Consider the following 16,128-nt stretch of genomic DNA (forward strand, 5'->3'; position numbering starts at 1 on the left):
TTCTATGCAATGCATCCGAGAGCACATCTAAGTAGGGTTATTACTTATCTTTGGCTTTTACAACTGAGTCAAATTGGAACCGTCACTAAAATATTTTGCTCATTGGTGAGAACAAGGCTGCCATGGCTGTAGAATCTGTTGCTAAAGCAGACCTGTTCTCTTGTTGGCAAAGTCCCCTCTAATGAAACAGTGACTTCAGGGTCAGGCTTTCCACTGGTGATGCCTGTAAGTGCATCACCAGCACTGCTACTTGTAAAGCACAACCGTTCTGCAGAATTATTTGCTGGCATGAAGTAGTATGCGATGCTATAAGGTCTACCTTCAAATGGGTCATGTTGGAAAGAAAGCCACCGCTAGAATGAAGCGAACAGTTCCTTTCCCATGCTGTTAAAAAAAACATCTCCGATACTCGTAGCTTCAGCTAAATTTTCTCTTTGCCATAACGATGTTGCATCATGGCGCAGTTCAATTTGAAGCATATTTTACACAAAAGACTTTAAAAATATAATCTTAAATTTAAATTATGAAGGTTTGCGTGCCAAAATCATGATTATGAGGCACAGCGTAGTGGGGGACTCCAGATTAATTTTGACCACCTGGGGTTTCACGTGTACCTAAACGAAAGTACATGGGCATTCTTTCATTTTGCCCCCATCGAAATGCGGCCACTGTGGCCGGGATTTGATCCCGCAACCTCGTGCTTAGCAGCACAACACCAAAGCCACTAAGCAACCATGGAGGGTAAAAATATAATCTTATTATTGAAAGTAAGTCACTACTTTGCTCAACATTAAGCTGCTGCTCAAGGTGTGGCTGATGAAAATTGCCTGCCCTTGCAAGAGTCACTGAACTACAGTAAGACTCTGGTTTGGAGATTACAGTTGCCCTCTTTGTATACTTATCACAATTCACAGGACAGCAGTGCTGGAATGTGTGCACCTGTGTCTTTCATCTATGTATTGTTCCTTGGACGGTAGTGCAGTTACCCCTACAAGCCAACAGCTTTATTTTAGGGGAAATGGCTTAGTGGGAAGTCACTAGGATTTTAAAACTGCTTCAAAGTGGCATAGGGAGTAAAAACATCCACACAAATTAGTTCTGCCTAAAAATGTATACCCCTGCAAATGATGAACATACACATACATGAAAACATGCCCCCAAGGCTTCATTTCACACTTCTAGACCTGCCCAAACATGGCAATTCAGCTCAGCTGGGAGTCCATATGTGTTACCAACAATGACTCAAGAGCTTTCTTCCACATAATAATACGAATTCTGAGCCCATTTTTTAAAGATTAGATTTTAGATATATATCTGCAATATGCTAAACTCACAAATATATATACAGTAAAACCTAGTTAAACCGTACCCGCTTAAACAGTAGTTTCGTTTTTAAAGTAGTAAAGTCAAATCCCCGACTCAGGGGCCATTGAACATAATGTGTTTTGTATCCACATAAACCGTACCAGTTTATTGCGTACGCATCAGTTACAACGTAGCGTTTCAACTTTTTGTCGCGCAAACACGGCGGTGTGTCGTCTCCATCGGGCGGCCCGGCAGAACAACAAGCCTCAGAGGTCGGAACAACGGCCTCCAAGCACCCTGTGCGTTTGCGCGTAGAGCCACATCAACATCATTTCCACGCCGTGCCAGAGAGCATTATGACGTCGTGCAAGCGAGGACTCGCGTTATGCCGAAGCTCGGACAAAAAAAGATGCCAGGTGCTCAGCATAGAAGAAAAATTAAACATCGTTCGTGCTATCAAATGTGACACGATGAAGTCGGCGCTGGCACGCGACAGGGATCTGCTGTTGACTACGGTGTGTGGCATTTGGAATGCGAAGAAGTTGCTCGGCAACACTGCTGCGACCGCGAAGACATGTCGGCTACGAGGTTTGACTTTTCGCCATCGTTGCCTCTGTTGTTGCCGAAGTATCGACTAGTGACAGTGGTGAGCACAACACGGAAAGCGACAGCACGGGTGATTCAGGCCCGACAGTAGCATAAGCTGTGCGTTACGTCATCCTCATGAATGCAATCGTCGCGACGAGAACAGGGGCACGATAACGTAGCTCTATTCTAAATGAAAAGTATTCCAAACTCTGGCACCCGGCATTGAAAAAGGCGCCCCAGGACTTCTGCAGCACTACTGCGCGCATGCACAGAGAATACGTAATGCCAACGAGGAATCTGCCATGCGAATGTTTGCCGAGAAGAGGGGGCTGGCTGAAAAGCTGGCATGCAGCTTCAGTAAGTTTGAGGCCGCTGTCGTTGTGCTAGGCCCCCCGCGGCATCAAACGAAAATAACACTTTTGTCGCGCAAAGTGAATAAATACTGCATGTTTTTTCCCCCTTTCACCGCACTCTCTCCGAGTTCCGTTTTCGACAGGTAAGTTCCGTTTAGACTACCGTTTAGTACACACTTTTTACGAGCTCCGGCCAACTACGGTTTAACGAGGTTTCACTGTATCTGCATTTCATGAAAGCAAGCCAGATGAAACAGCACCACAACGAGCATGGTAAGGAGAAAGAGAAAAAGGCAAGGCTCATAAGGACACGTGCACACACGTGTGTGCAAGTTCTTTATTACATGTATATAAAGATCATCCGATGGATCAGCAATGGCAAGTTGTCTCAATGTGGTTGAATTTAGCAAGTGCTCAGCACATGCTTAATCTTCTGGCAACGCTGAACTAAAGCAGCCAAGTAAATTCAGATGAACTCTCAAGACATGACGTGGTCCAAAGGAATGCTCACGGCCTGCAGGTTTCATGGTAAACATCCAAATTGCGTAGGTCCCTCCATGTTGGTGGCATGTTGTGCTGGAGTCGTGTGCCACACCTCCGACATGGCGCTGAGAATAGGTGCAGGTAACTGTGGAGCCACGTCTGTTACAAACGAATAAAAGGAAAAGCTTATTTATATCTCAATAGGGAATGTCTGTAAAAGTGAAGTAATTTTGAAACCGTGAAAAGTGTTATTCAGGGGGAGGAAACACACTATAATAATTTAAGCAAGACATTGCATGTCCAGACAGGCACATACATAGCTTGTTTTGCACATCAAATAAGCAGACGCCTAAAAACAAGTTCAACCTCTTTTCTGACAAGATATATGCAGGTTTCTTTGCAAGAGTAGGTTTTTGGGCCAGCTGATGATGCATATTTGAGTACAGCGAAGCGTGATAGATGGGACAAGCGCTTGCCCCGTCTGTCTCGCCTTAACTTTTTCTTCTCTATCACACTTTATCGTACTCAGATAGGTTTCTTTGTCAAAGGTAAAGTAATTGGAACGAGAGGTTTTTATTGTCTAGGGTTGGCATCCATCTTTAACCTCTGGCTATGATTCACTGTGACCATAGGGTCACTGCATCATAGAAAGCAGCCATTCCTGTTATTCCAATCTTCAGCCTTTTACAGCCTTGGCTTACCAGCTTAAAATGTTTGTGGAGAGGAATTTCCCAAACTTGCACAGCAATGAAGAGAATACTTTGAACAATGTTCCAAATAGGACCAGCACCCCTAGAAGACCCCTATAGCCCCTGTTCATAAATGGCCTATGCACTGTATAGTCCAAGTGGTACCAGTCACACTCACCAGGAATGATTTAACAGCCAAGTCAGGAAGTTGTGGAGAAAAGAAATGAAGCATTGCTGCATTGGCATGATCTGTCACCTGCAAAAAAGGGAGAGAATGCATAAGAACAGAAGTCGTGATGCAAGCAAGGCACGATAGCAGTAAAGTAAGCTTGTAAAAACAAAGTTGAAACTGAGCTAGCTTAGGATCAATCTAACTTAGTCATTTGGAAATGTGAAAGCAAGCCATCCACATCACACTTGCTTACTTTACCCTTTCAGGGTAACTGACTTACCGGTACATTTCTGCATTACTGTCTCACCATATCACTGGCATGCCCGTATGTTCTCCACTCTTTCATGAGGACCATACTAAGAGTGCATTCGCCATTATCCATGTCACTTGTTCCCTTCTCAATAACCAAAAATATACCGCTGTGTTCATTTTATATCTGAGAAAAAAAAAACGACACTGGACACGTGGCCCCTTCGAAAAACCTGACACCCAAAAGGGTTAATCATAAACTGCTTCATATCTCAGTAGGATAGCATTAAAATTCTCACGTAGGCACATGATGCCAAGCATTACCAGGTGATATCAAAATGCAGCAATATTAGAGTAGCTGTGTGCTATGATCAGAAATAAAATAAAGACAGCATTGCAAATTGAAGCCAGGTACATAGGTGAGAAGTAAGTTCACTAAATCCCGTAGCTGCAAGCTTTTGGGGCCTGGTTGGTAGGATGGAGCCAAGCCAACAAGACAGCAGCCATAGCAAAACTAGCCTAAGTAACCAGTAAAGCATGTCGAAAAATGTTCCCAAGACAAGCAAAAAGCTTCATTGCTCAAGCGATGCAGATCATTACAATTATAAACAAATGCTGCACTAGAAATATCCATGCATGTTTGGCAACATAGTTGGATCTCTTCAAGCTGCTTTCAAGGTTGCCACACGATCACCAAAGATTGTGCCTAGCACAGACATGTTTTTCACCCTTTCCCACTGTCCCTGTGCCTGTAAAACATGGTGCCAGTTTCTTTTTTTTTTCTTTTTTCGTCTCACTACCACTGCACCCCTCTGTCACTCATGCATCATATCTATAATTGATCATGCCAGTACAGTGCAATTTCCAAGCCTCTCGCCAGAGGGGAGGGACAGGTGATGGCATGTAATTGATTGTTGTCTTTTCCAACTCGCTGAGCCAATGTATTCTACTATGCAGCAAATACTACAAACCTCAGGGACAAAAATGCTTGATAGGCATAAGCTCTCGCAAGTGCAAACACGAATCTCCCAATACAGTTCAATACACAGTCAACCAATATCTGCATGTACTGGTTTTAAATAACGTCATTGTTCTTACTGCATTTCTGGAAAAAAAAAATACTTTCTTTTTTCAGGATGACAGTGTGACTGGCAAATTATGTCCGTGATAAAAAATGCCACCTCTTACCTTCCCAACCTGCATTCCATCCAACATAACTCATACATGTGAAGCAGCATAAGAAGCCTTTGCAATGCGCACCAAAAGAAGATAATAGGCTTTGGTCCACTTGCCCATCAGTTCTACACATCTACTAGTCAGTGATACATCAATCATCCTGTCAGGAGTTTTGCAGAGAATGAAATCTGTCATTTTTCTCTTTAGTAGTTATCAATACTTTGTCATATTGTAAAATAAATAATTAATTATCAAATAAATAATTTTAATTTAAAACGACTGATGACCCTACCTTGTTACAGTGTAAATAGAGATGCAGCCTCCACCACACTTCACCCAAATATGACTTAGCATTTTTTTACTTTTCCTGCGGATGCTGCTGGTGATCTCTGGTTGGGGTGCCTTGAATGTGCTGGCCTAATACAGCTTCCTTCCGAATCATTCATACCGTGAGAGATGCATCTTCACTGTTTGTATTAAGTCCGCTGCAGCTGCTTTCCAATAGAGGTCCAATGCAAAAACACTCCTGTGCAGACCTTTGGGCGATTATTAAGAACAGGTTGTCAAAATTAATCCAGATCTTTTGCCACAGCGCTTCATGGCCCCTGCGTTGATTTGGGATGTTATCAAATCGGGGCATTCTCCTTTTCAGTAGCTCCGCTCATCCTATGCCAAACGTGCAGAAGCATCAATTGAGGCAAAAAGCAAGGGCCAATTTCGAGGCATGGGCAACGACTTAATGCATAAAGCTTTCAGCAGCATGGTATGGTCTGCAAACACTACCCCCAGAAAAGCTATCACAATAGCTTATATCGCCAACAGTTTATAGTGACAGCACTAACAGCTATTGCCACATTGACACTTACAATCCATGAAGCCACACTGAAACTGGCCCTCAATCTTAATCATTTATACTGAAGAATTATATAATTATTTGTCACCTATTAAAACAGGAAAGAAAATTCTCCAATTAAGCATTTACTTTTATTTTGTACATGATTGCACAAAAATGCTCTAAGGAGGTTAAGAAAGTATGCCCACCTTTTGAAACACCTGGTACCGAGACTTCGACCACATGTCGAGCTACAAAAATGTATGAAGTATATTTAAGAAAATGAGAGATAGAATTGTTTTCACATCATCGCTTGAAACAGCAGTGTCTTAAGAGGAAACTTTAGCTCGGGGCCTCCTATCTAAGTACATGGGAAAGGAGAAATCATTTTTCTTGGCAACCAATGCACCAAATTTGTTGAGATTTGTTACATTTAAAAGAAAAACTTAAAATATAGTGACTGTTGGTTACAAATTTTTGACTTAGGTCATCAATGTTTTATTAAAAATGGGCAAAATTTTCAGAAAACTATTAAGTTTACAACTCTAACTCTGTAACGAAAAATAATATCACAATTGTGTAAACTGCGCCTAATAGTACATCTAAAGCAGACAAAATTGATATATTATACATGGCTTTCAAGTAGACCACTCATTTGTGAGTAGAACTTTTGCAAAGCTCTTGTAAACAATGTAACAAATTCATGCAAGATATAAGTTGACATATCAAATTTGTCCACTTTGGATGCTCTAATGGATGGAGTTTACAGAACTGCGATTCATCAAATTTTGAAAATTCCCTTAAAAAAATTCTGCACCCAATAGTCCCTAAAATTTAACTTGCTCTCTCAAATGCAACGAACTTCATTAAAATTGCCCTAGTGGTTATCTCAAAAAAGTGTTTCTGCATTTTGCATGTATTTGAATAGGTGGCATCGGACTTGGGCCTGAGCTAAAGCTTCCTCTTAAGAGAGCACAAAAATATTCTGAGCCCTTAGTTTTCAGACCAGAATTTTGTGTCTACGTGTCCTTGAAGATTTGTGTTTTCCAAAACATTATGATCAAGCACCTCCTGATTAATTGCCAGAGTTAAAGACATTCTCCATAACATCCGAACTTTTTTATGGAGAATATATACATTTTTGAAACAATGCAATAAATCAAGTGAATACACAGGCAACTCTGAATCAATTGAAACAATCATTGAGTGTTCTCTTCACTAATCAAACTATACACAAATGCCTCTAAAGAAAATTCCCTGTACAACAAAGGATGTCATATATCTGGGCCAAATCCCTTTATAACATGTGCATTGCAGATGCCTATTCAGTGAAGACCACTACAAATGAATTTGCCTGTACGACAAAGGCAACTCTGCATTCCCTAAGGCTGGTTTGTTACTTAACAATGAATGCGCATAGGCGTCACTACAGCCCTCTGTAACCACGACTAAGTTGCCGTCAGCGCTAGCACTAGCGCTGCGCTTGACGAGCGTGCTGATGACAGGCTGCACTTGCACATTCCTCCGGATGCAGTATGCATAAAAAACTGATTTCTTTTACCAAGTATCCTTTGAATTCTTTGAAAATAATTCTTTCACCAAGTATCCTTTGAAAAGAAACACAAAATCAATTTAGACTGATAATGACTTCAGAGTAATAGACTGATTATAAGGCAAGAAAATGAAGCTCAAATATTCACTTTTTGAAATTTGCATCGAAAGGCCAGGATCAGTACGTCAGTGTGATGACACGGATTTCAAACTATTTCTCCATATTCTGATCATGGTAGCACTGTAAAAGCTCTAAAAACTTGCAGAACTCAGTCTTGGGCTCCTTTATAATACAGTGTATCCAATCTTTACCAATGTGAGATTAATAAGGCCTGAGCAGATGCTGTCAAAATCGATGATTTTATGGCAAGCTGCCGCAGGAACCTCATGAAGGTGTCACCACTGGTCTTTCATTCTTGCACCTTCTCTGGTTTATCAAGGCTCCTCTTTAATAATGTTTCGCTTTAGTGCCCTTTATATAACAGTTCTCTTTTGTTGAACATGCACATGGTATGGTGAACAGCTTTTACAACAAAGTGGCCTGTAAACAAAGAATTCTGGACATCCCAAGTGCTTTGTTATAAAGGCACTTGACTGCTCCGTTTCATACATAGTAGGAACCACTGTGGAAGCTGCAACGACTTTTCACATCACCTGCACTATGACCAAAACCTATTGCAGCATTTATGGTATGCAGAAGATATGAATATGACAGGCAATTCAATCTCTTATTCATATATGTTGTAGTCATTATATACTATTAGATAGAGATGCCAAAAATCTATAGCTATTCAGCACGGAATGCTCGGAGTGACACATTCATGTGACCACACTTCTTGCACTGTCATAACCAACACATAGTGCATTGCATAAAGGAAGTCAAGATATGAAAGCATCATGTTATTTGGCACAACTGCATGCGTCATAGTCATAATATGTGAATGTTATTCCATAGAAGGTATCTATAATCCAGACCTGATCACCACAAAATGTGCAGATCGATAAATTTGTAGGACCGTACTACCCATGCAAATTCTGCAGTGTCGAATGCCAATTATGAAAGGAAATGGGGTACAAGTGCTAGATTAATCCACACAGCTTGGTGCTCCTGCTGTTTTAATAGGAGCAGAAATATTATTTATAGAAAGGCAGAGAGGCTGGCCTTAGCTTATGCACTCAACCTGCTCCTCTGCGCTAGGAAAGAAAGGGGGATGGAGGATGATGATGACAAGAATACGGGTGCGGTGCATGAATCAATCGAGACTGGCAAATTATTAGTTAAAAACTGTATTTAAATAATGCTGGTTAACACAGCTACATGTCTGAATTGCTTTTTTTAGTCCAGTCCTGTGTCGTGCAGAAATTGCGGCATGGCCCGTACTGTTACTGTAACACATCTTGGGTGAGTCCAAGTCCCTTAATAAACAAAAGTAGCGTCATCCTTTGAACTTTATTGCCCTTGCACCGCCTTTCTGCCATTACCCCTTCCCCACGTCTCAAGCGGTGCGCCTTCTCCTCCGTATTTACTCACCCCCATCATGTGACAGCATGTGCTTTCGATTTTAATATTTTTTGCTCGGAATAAAAACATGCACTTTATTAAAAGGCTCTCTGGCACCATTTCCGTTGCAGCTGCATGCATTCGTGTTGGCATACACCATGTGCGGTGGTGCCACTGTCGCGAAGGCGTCAAGCAAAATAGCGCACTTCCTGAGGGCTCCTGCTGTCCGTGATGGGCTGCCATGCAATAGTAAAAGAAGTCATTTGTCTCGCACTCTGAGTGAGGAGGCATGAAGTGAAAATACAGTAGCACATCGTTGATACGTTCCCGTTACGTACGCTTTCCCGGTGCCAACGTTCGCAATCGAGAACACAAAAAATGACCCAATAAAATTACGCTCATTTTTACCAGTTCATAGTTCCCGGAAAACACGCATTTTCGGCACCAACGTTCAGTACGTCGTCAAACTGCGATCATATGATATGTCTTCCGGCTGCTAGATCCCATGTAAGCAAGAGAATGCGCGTGGTGTGCGCGATCGATAACATTATATAATTGCCTGCTGCGGCAGTTTCACCACAATACCCGCCCGCCCGTCTCACTTGAAAACGCCGGTGCACACTCAGTTTGTCATTTCAGTACCAGCACATCTCCAGGCTCGCCGCACGCGGCATTAACAGCCATCACCGCGAATCCTATTGCGATAAGCACCTTCGCCTATCCATTTCACAGTCCACGGTGCCGTTGAAAGCGTTGCGCACGCTTTTAATAGGCGATAACTGAAACACGCAGTCGTTCCCTGCTGCAGACTGCGATCGTATATGTTTTCTGGCCGCTAGAACCCATGTGAATAAGAAAAGGCATGAGGCGCACAATCAAGAACAGTATATAGCCGCCTGTCTCACATGAAAACGATGGCACATACAGTTCCTTGCTCCGGTAGCAGCAAATCCCCTCCAAGGACGTCGCACACTGCATTCACAGCTATCGCCGTCAAACCTATTGCAATAAGCATCTTCACCAATCTGTTTTACAGCGTGTGGTGCGTAGCGCCATTGGCAGCATACTGCATGCTTTTAGTAGGTGATAATCCAAACGTGCTGCCATTCTTTGCTGCAGGCGGTGCGAGGTGGGCATCATGTTTCGCTTCAGTGGCATCCGGTGTCGCCCACCAGCTCACTTTCGCTTTGCCCTTTTAAAACACCAAGCAATAGGAAAATAACAAAACGCGTTTCGGGCCGCCGAAGGACCACCAGCTGGACGTGTGTTGGCGTCTCCTGCGGACACGATCTGCACGACGCTTCGCGTTACGTAGATGTCAACAATAGTCGAGTCTGACAAATGTTTTAGTTACTTTGGATCGTACGTTTTCCCGGTTAGTACGTTTTTCTTGTGGTTTTTTCCAAAACGTATGAAGGAGGTTCTACTGCAATTCGAATGCACTGGAGTGACTGCACAAGCTTTTAACAGACCACCATAATTGTATATCTTGTAGGGTAAATAGAAATCCCCCTAAGTCGTAGTGACATCTCTGATGATGACAGCATTTTATCGGAAATCACCATATGGCACACACACATAAAATGTGGCGCTTGCTATTAAAAACAAGCAACAACAAACTAAATGCACTTATGCTCTCACATTAGCAGCTGCATTTACGATCTCATTATCTGAACTAAGTGGTAGAGTATCTTCATGGCACTGTGCAAACTTTCCAGAGATTAATTAATGAAATTCTGGGGGGTTACATGCCAAAACCACGATATGACTATGAGGCACGCCATAGTGGGGGGACTGTGGATTAATTTGGAGCACCTGGATTTCTTTAACGTGCACCCAATGCATGGTACAGGGGCGTTTTTGTATTTCACTGTGGCCGTGATTTTATCCCACAGTGCAATGCCATAGCTACTATGCCACAGCAGCAGGTCTTTCCAGAGATTGTCAACTATAAGCTTTGAAGTGCCCCACTTGTTGCATTGTGTTCTATTTTGCCGTCATACTAAATCCAAGTTCTGTCAATGGCATCGAGTACGTGGGGACGTTGGCAAGTAAATTTAGGCTTTTTTAATGCATGCTCATCCAGCCGATGCCACATCTGTCCATTGGTTTGCCCGCTGTGTTGGCTCTGCAGTTAAGCAGAGGATAATTCCATTATATCGATAATTTAAAACTTGCTTTTTACAAGGTTGTGGCTACATCATGAGTAGTAACGAAGCATTTTGAGTTGAGATGCTAAGTGTCAGCTATTTTATACACTTTTCTATTTAGCTAGTTTCAGAAGAAATTCAGACTTACACGAAAGAGTACCCGTGTAAAAAGAATCAATCTCATCCGCTCTGGCAAGCAGGTAACGTATCATAGGGTTGCGGATGCAAATGTTTCTTATGCGCACCAAAAGCGACTACACAGCGAAACAGCCCAATAAGCATTAAGAGGAATAATGCTTAAGTGAACCCACACTGCAGAAGTGTCGTGCAGCGATCTGTGACGATGACTGCATTTTGCTGGAAATGACCATATGGCGTGCACACACATAAAATGTGAAAACTGCTATTAAAAACAAGCAATAGCACACTTGTGCTCTTCCATTAACAGCTGCATTTATGATCTTATTATCTGAACTAAAAGGTAGAGTATCTCCATGGCACTGTGCCTAAAGTTTCCAAAGATTGATTAACTTCTTGGGTGTTATGTGCCAAAGCCATGAAGCTCACCATAGTACGAGACTCTGGATTAATTTTGACCACTTCGATTTCGTTAACGTGCACCAGCGTTTCTACATTTCCCCCCCTAAGAAATGTGGCCACTGTGGCCGAGATTTGATCCCACACCCTCAGGCTTAGCAGTGCAATGCCATAGCCATTATGCCTATGCAGTGGGTCCTTCCAGAGATGACTGACTATAAGCTTTGGAGTGCACCACTTGTCGAATTGTGTTATACTTTGCAGTAATACTAAATCCCAGTTATCTCAATGGTGTCAAGTGCACAGGGATGTTGGAAAGTAAACTAACGTATATAGTTGTACAAAATTTGGAGGACGCTTAAGCTTCGCCTTCAAGAGTGGAACATGATAGTATTCAAAGATCCCCGACTACTTCTCACACTTCCTGGCAACTGAAACGTAACTGTAATGTTTACCGGGAAACGCTCATGGCGAACGCTATGCACAAAGGCAGGCTTTCTGGTAGAAATGCGGCCTCTTGCATGGGCCGCGATGCGACGGAGGCAAGCGCCATCTGGAAGTGCGTCAAAGAAGCAGGCGTGCCGCTCCGTGGACTCGGAGACATTTACGCGCCGGCATGCACAAATGGCGGATGCCATCCCCGGTCTGTGCATTGTAGAAACACTGGAAAAAGTTTTTTTTTTTTTTTTAGTTTTCGCGTAAGAGAATTATGTTTTCTCGTATATTCAAATTACAATCTGAGATCTATCATGTCTGTAGGTTGTACGTAAGTCGTAGTTTAAGATTTTTCCACATATTTTAGCTTGAGAAATTAAATTAGTTCAGTCAATTCCTTGCGTCACATGAAAGATCTGGGTATGTGTGGTTCAAAAAGTTTTTGCCGAGATGACACCGGATGCAGGATGTTGACGCCACATTTTTGGCAACACGGGCTCCTTAACATTATCACGTTAAAAACTAAGCACAATATACACACAGGCACACCACACCAGATAAGGTACAGTTAAAAGCATGCGAGTACTATGACAGCCCTGCTTTCTGAGAACTTTCCTACCCGTACCAAGCATTTGGAACTGCGCTCGAACACGCCCTAATTAGAGAAAAAGGACATGTGCGCAAAATCTAGCATGGCGTGGCTCCTTTCAGCCCGTGTTCCACGCAATCATTCTGCTTGATAACAAGAGAACACACATGTTTCAATCTTTTATTGTTGAAGTAAACCTTAAGGGCATAATTTCTTTGAAAAACAAAAGAAATTGCAAAAACCCGACTGCAGTTAACACCCCAGAGGCGCAAAAATGTCCAAGATCGTCTGCTACATTGCAACAATATTGGCGATGCCAACATTGAGGCGGAGCCCAGGCAGAGTGAAAAACAAGTGTGGAGCGGGGGAAGGCAGCAGGCATGGCACTACATTTATTCACTGAGGGACTTTAAGCGAAGGACACAGAATAAAGTCCTCCAACAATGGTCTTTTATTAACAGTTGCCAGTGAAGAGGTTAAAGCCTGTCACTCAATCATGTATGCTGGGCAGACGTAAAATATTTACTTATTCATTTATTTATTTAGTTATTCAATATTCTCAATGCCATTGCGGCGTTACAGAGAGGAGTGGTGTGACAAGTTCAAAATGGCAGTCTTGAATGATGCATGCTCATGGTTAGGCAGGGAGGTGATTCCATTTGGATGATGTCTTCGGCACGTAGGAATGGAAGTACACGTTGGTCTGGCAGAACGACACTTGAGCTTTGAAGTTATGGTCGACACGGGATGAAAGGTAACAAGGTGACGAGAATAATTTGCGTTTCAGTTCAGGATTCATAAAGAAGACTGAAAGAGACATAGAGACATGAGACATAGAGACATGAAAGAGACATAGGTGGGCCTGCTTCCTTCTGATAGAAAGGTTTGGAAGGTCTAGAGAAATTTTTATTGAAGTAATACTGGCGGTGCAAGAATAATTAGCAACAATGAACCAAGCTGAATGATTTTGTATGGCTTGCAGTGCTTTTACAAGTGTAGAGGAGTGAGGATCCCCAATTGAAGAAGTGTACTTGAGCTTCAACCTGATTAAAGTTTTACAAAGAAGTTTTAAGGAAACAGGAGCCAAAGCAAGGTTACGTCGCAAAAAACCAAGAGTGCAATTCACATTGTTAATGAAGTTAATATGAGTATTCCATGATAAATTGTTATCTATGTGGACACCCAGGTATTTATAAGTATTTACAGATGTCAACTGAAAATTAGTAATGGAATAAACAGGGATAGTCAAGTCAGCAGTTCTTCGGGAAATCCTCATTATTCTCCATTTGTTAACATTCAATTTCATGGACCAGAGTGAACACCAAGAAGTAATGCTGTCAAGATCAGATTGAAGTTAGAAGAATCATGAGGGTTAGTTATTACGCAGCAGAGGACACGATCGGCAAATAGCCCGATTGTTGATGTAATACAGGTCGAAAGGTCATTTATGTAAATTAGAAACAATAGGGGTCCGAGGATGGAGCCTTGGGGTATACCGGATGTACCATACCGGATGTATACCATACGACAACTGCCTTATCATGTATCGGCAAAAGAGCGCAATGTGATTAATGCACAAGTGAAAGAAATGCTTGACAATGACGTCATACAACCATCCCAAAGCCCTTGGTCGTCGCCGGTGGTCTACGTCAAAAAGAAAGACGGAACGCTTCGGTTCTGCGTTGACTAAAGAAAGTTGAAGAATGTCACAAAAAAAGACTATCTGCTTCCGCGGATCAATGATTCGTTAGATCGACTGCGGCGAACCAGGTATTTTTCATCCATAGATTTGAAGAGTGGATATTGGCAAATCGAAGTTGACGAACAAGATCGCAAAAAAAAATGCCTTTGTTACCCCAGATGGACTGTACAAATTTAAGGTACTTCCATTCAGCCCGTGTTCTGCATTGGCCACATTCCAGAGAATGAGGGACACTGTCCTGACAGGTCTGAAGTGGCACAGTTGTTTAGTATACTTAGATGACGCCGTCGTGTTTGCGGCGACTTTCAAAGAACATCTGAAGCGTTTAGAAGCGGTACTTAAGGCGGTCCGCTCCGCTAATCTCACACTAAAGCCAGAAAAGTGTCACTTCGGTTACGAAGAGCTGAAGTGTCTCGGGCATGTCGTGAACGCCGATGGCGTCCAGCCTGACCCAGATAAAACATCTGCTGCCGCTGCTTTTCTGACTCCTCGTGACAAGAAAGCAGTACACTACTTTCTCGGTCTGTGTGCGTACTATCGTCGCTTCATCGCTAATTTCTCCCGGATCGTCGAACCACTCATACGCCTCATACGAGAAGACACACCTTTCGTTTGGACAAATGAGCAGGACACAGCTTTCACCGAGTTACGGCAGCGCCTGCAGGAATCACCCGTCCTCGCCCACTTTGACAAGGACACTGACACCGAGGCGCATACCAGCGCAAGCAACATCGGTCTTGGCGCTGTACTCGTTCAACATCAGGAAGGCGTTGAGCGAGTGATCACTTACGCCAGTCGCACCCTTTCACGTGCCGAAATCAACTACTCCACCTCTGAGAAAGAGTGTCTAGCGGTTGTGTGGGCCATCATGAAATTTCGACCTTATCTCTACGGTCGCCCTTTCAAGGTGGTGACAGACCACCATTCCTTGTGTTGGTTAGCCAACTTACGAGACCCATTCGGGCGACTTGCTCGATGGAGTCTCCATCTGCAGGAGTTCGATGTTACCATCATCTACAAATCGGACCACTAACACGAAGATGCGGACACGTTGTCGTGCGCTCCCGTCAAACTTACGATAAGGACATGGACGAAGATGGCGCATTCCTTGGGGCCCTCACTGCATCTGACCTGATCATACGGCAGTGCGAGGACGTTGAAATACGCCCTCTCATCAATCACCTCGAAGGCAAGAATGCAACAATCCCACGACACATTTCTTGCAGTCTCTCGACCTTCTGCCTCCAAAAGGGTGTCCTCTACAAGAAAAACTCGAGTGCCAGCGACAAAGAGTATCTATTGGTCGTACCTGCCACCCTCCGTGATGACATTCTCCTAGCCTGCCATGATGAGCCCACCTCTGGACACTTGGGATTTTCCCGTACTCTTGCAAGAGTACGCCAGACGTACTACTGGCCCAGACTTTCTACCACGGTGAAGCATTACGTGCAAAGCTGCTGTGAGCTGCCGTGAACGCAGGAAATCTCCGTCTTTGAAGCCCGAGGGGTTACTCCAACCCATCGCACCACCTAGCGCACCGTTTGATCAAATCGGCATGGACCTTCTGGGACCCTTTCCCTTGTCAGCCAGTGGAAACAAGTGGATTATAGTCGCTACAGACTATCTAACACGCTACGCCGAGACGAAAGCTGTACAACGTGCCACGGCCTACGAAGTTGCCCAGTTCTTTATCGATCCCATAGTCCTCAGACATGGTGCTCCATCACATGTCATCACCGACAGAGGAACTGCCTTTACAGCCCAACTGATAGAGGACATATTCGAGCTGAGCTGCACGCAGACCAACGGACTGACG

General features: G+C 43.3%; 1 protein-coding gene across 3 annotated transcripts in view; it reads right to left on the minus strand.

The window, feature by feature from the left end:
* Window positions 1-2,546: 2,546 nt before the first annotated feature.
* Window positions 2,547-16,128, minus strand: part of MED27 (mediator complex subunit 27) — an 83,215-nt gene continuing 69,633 nt past the window's right edge. The window contains exons 6-8 of one of the 3 annotated variants that reach the window (XM_065436679.2): window positions 6,057-6,098; window positions 3,597-3,674; window positions 2,547-2,888 (exon numbers count right to left, since the gene is read on the minus strand). In XM_065436679.2, the coding sequence (XP_065292751.1) occupies window positions 2,754-2,888; window positions 3,597-3,674; window positions 6,057-6,098 (255 nt within the window). In that variant the 3' untranslated portion in view covers window positions 2,547-2,753. Of the gene's footprint in view, window positions 2,889-3,596; window positions 3,675-6,056; window positions 6,099-12,076; window positions 12,250-16,128 lie in introns of those variants that run through there. The other 2 variants (XM_065436685.2, XM_065436690.2) reach the window with 2 other exon arrangements.

This window comes from Dermacentor albipictus, chromosome 1 (assembly GCF_038994185.2).
Source record: "Dermacentor albipictus isolate Rhodes 1998 colony chromosome 1, USDA_Dalb.pri_finalv2, whole genome shotgun sequence".
Taxonomy (NCBI): Eukaryota; Metazoa; Arthropoda; class Arachnida; order Ixodida; family Ixodidae; genus Dermacentor; species Dermacentor albipictus.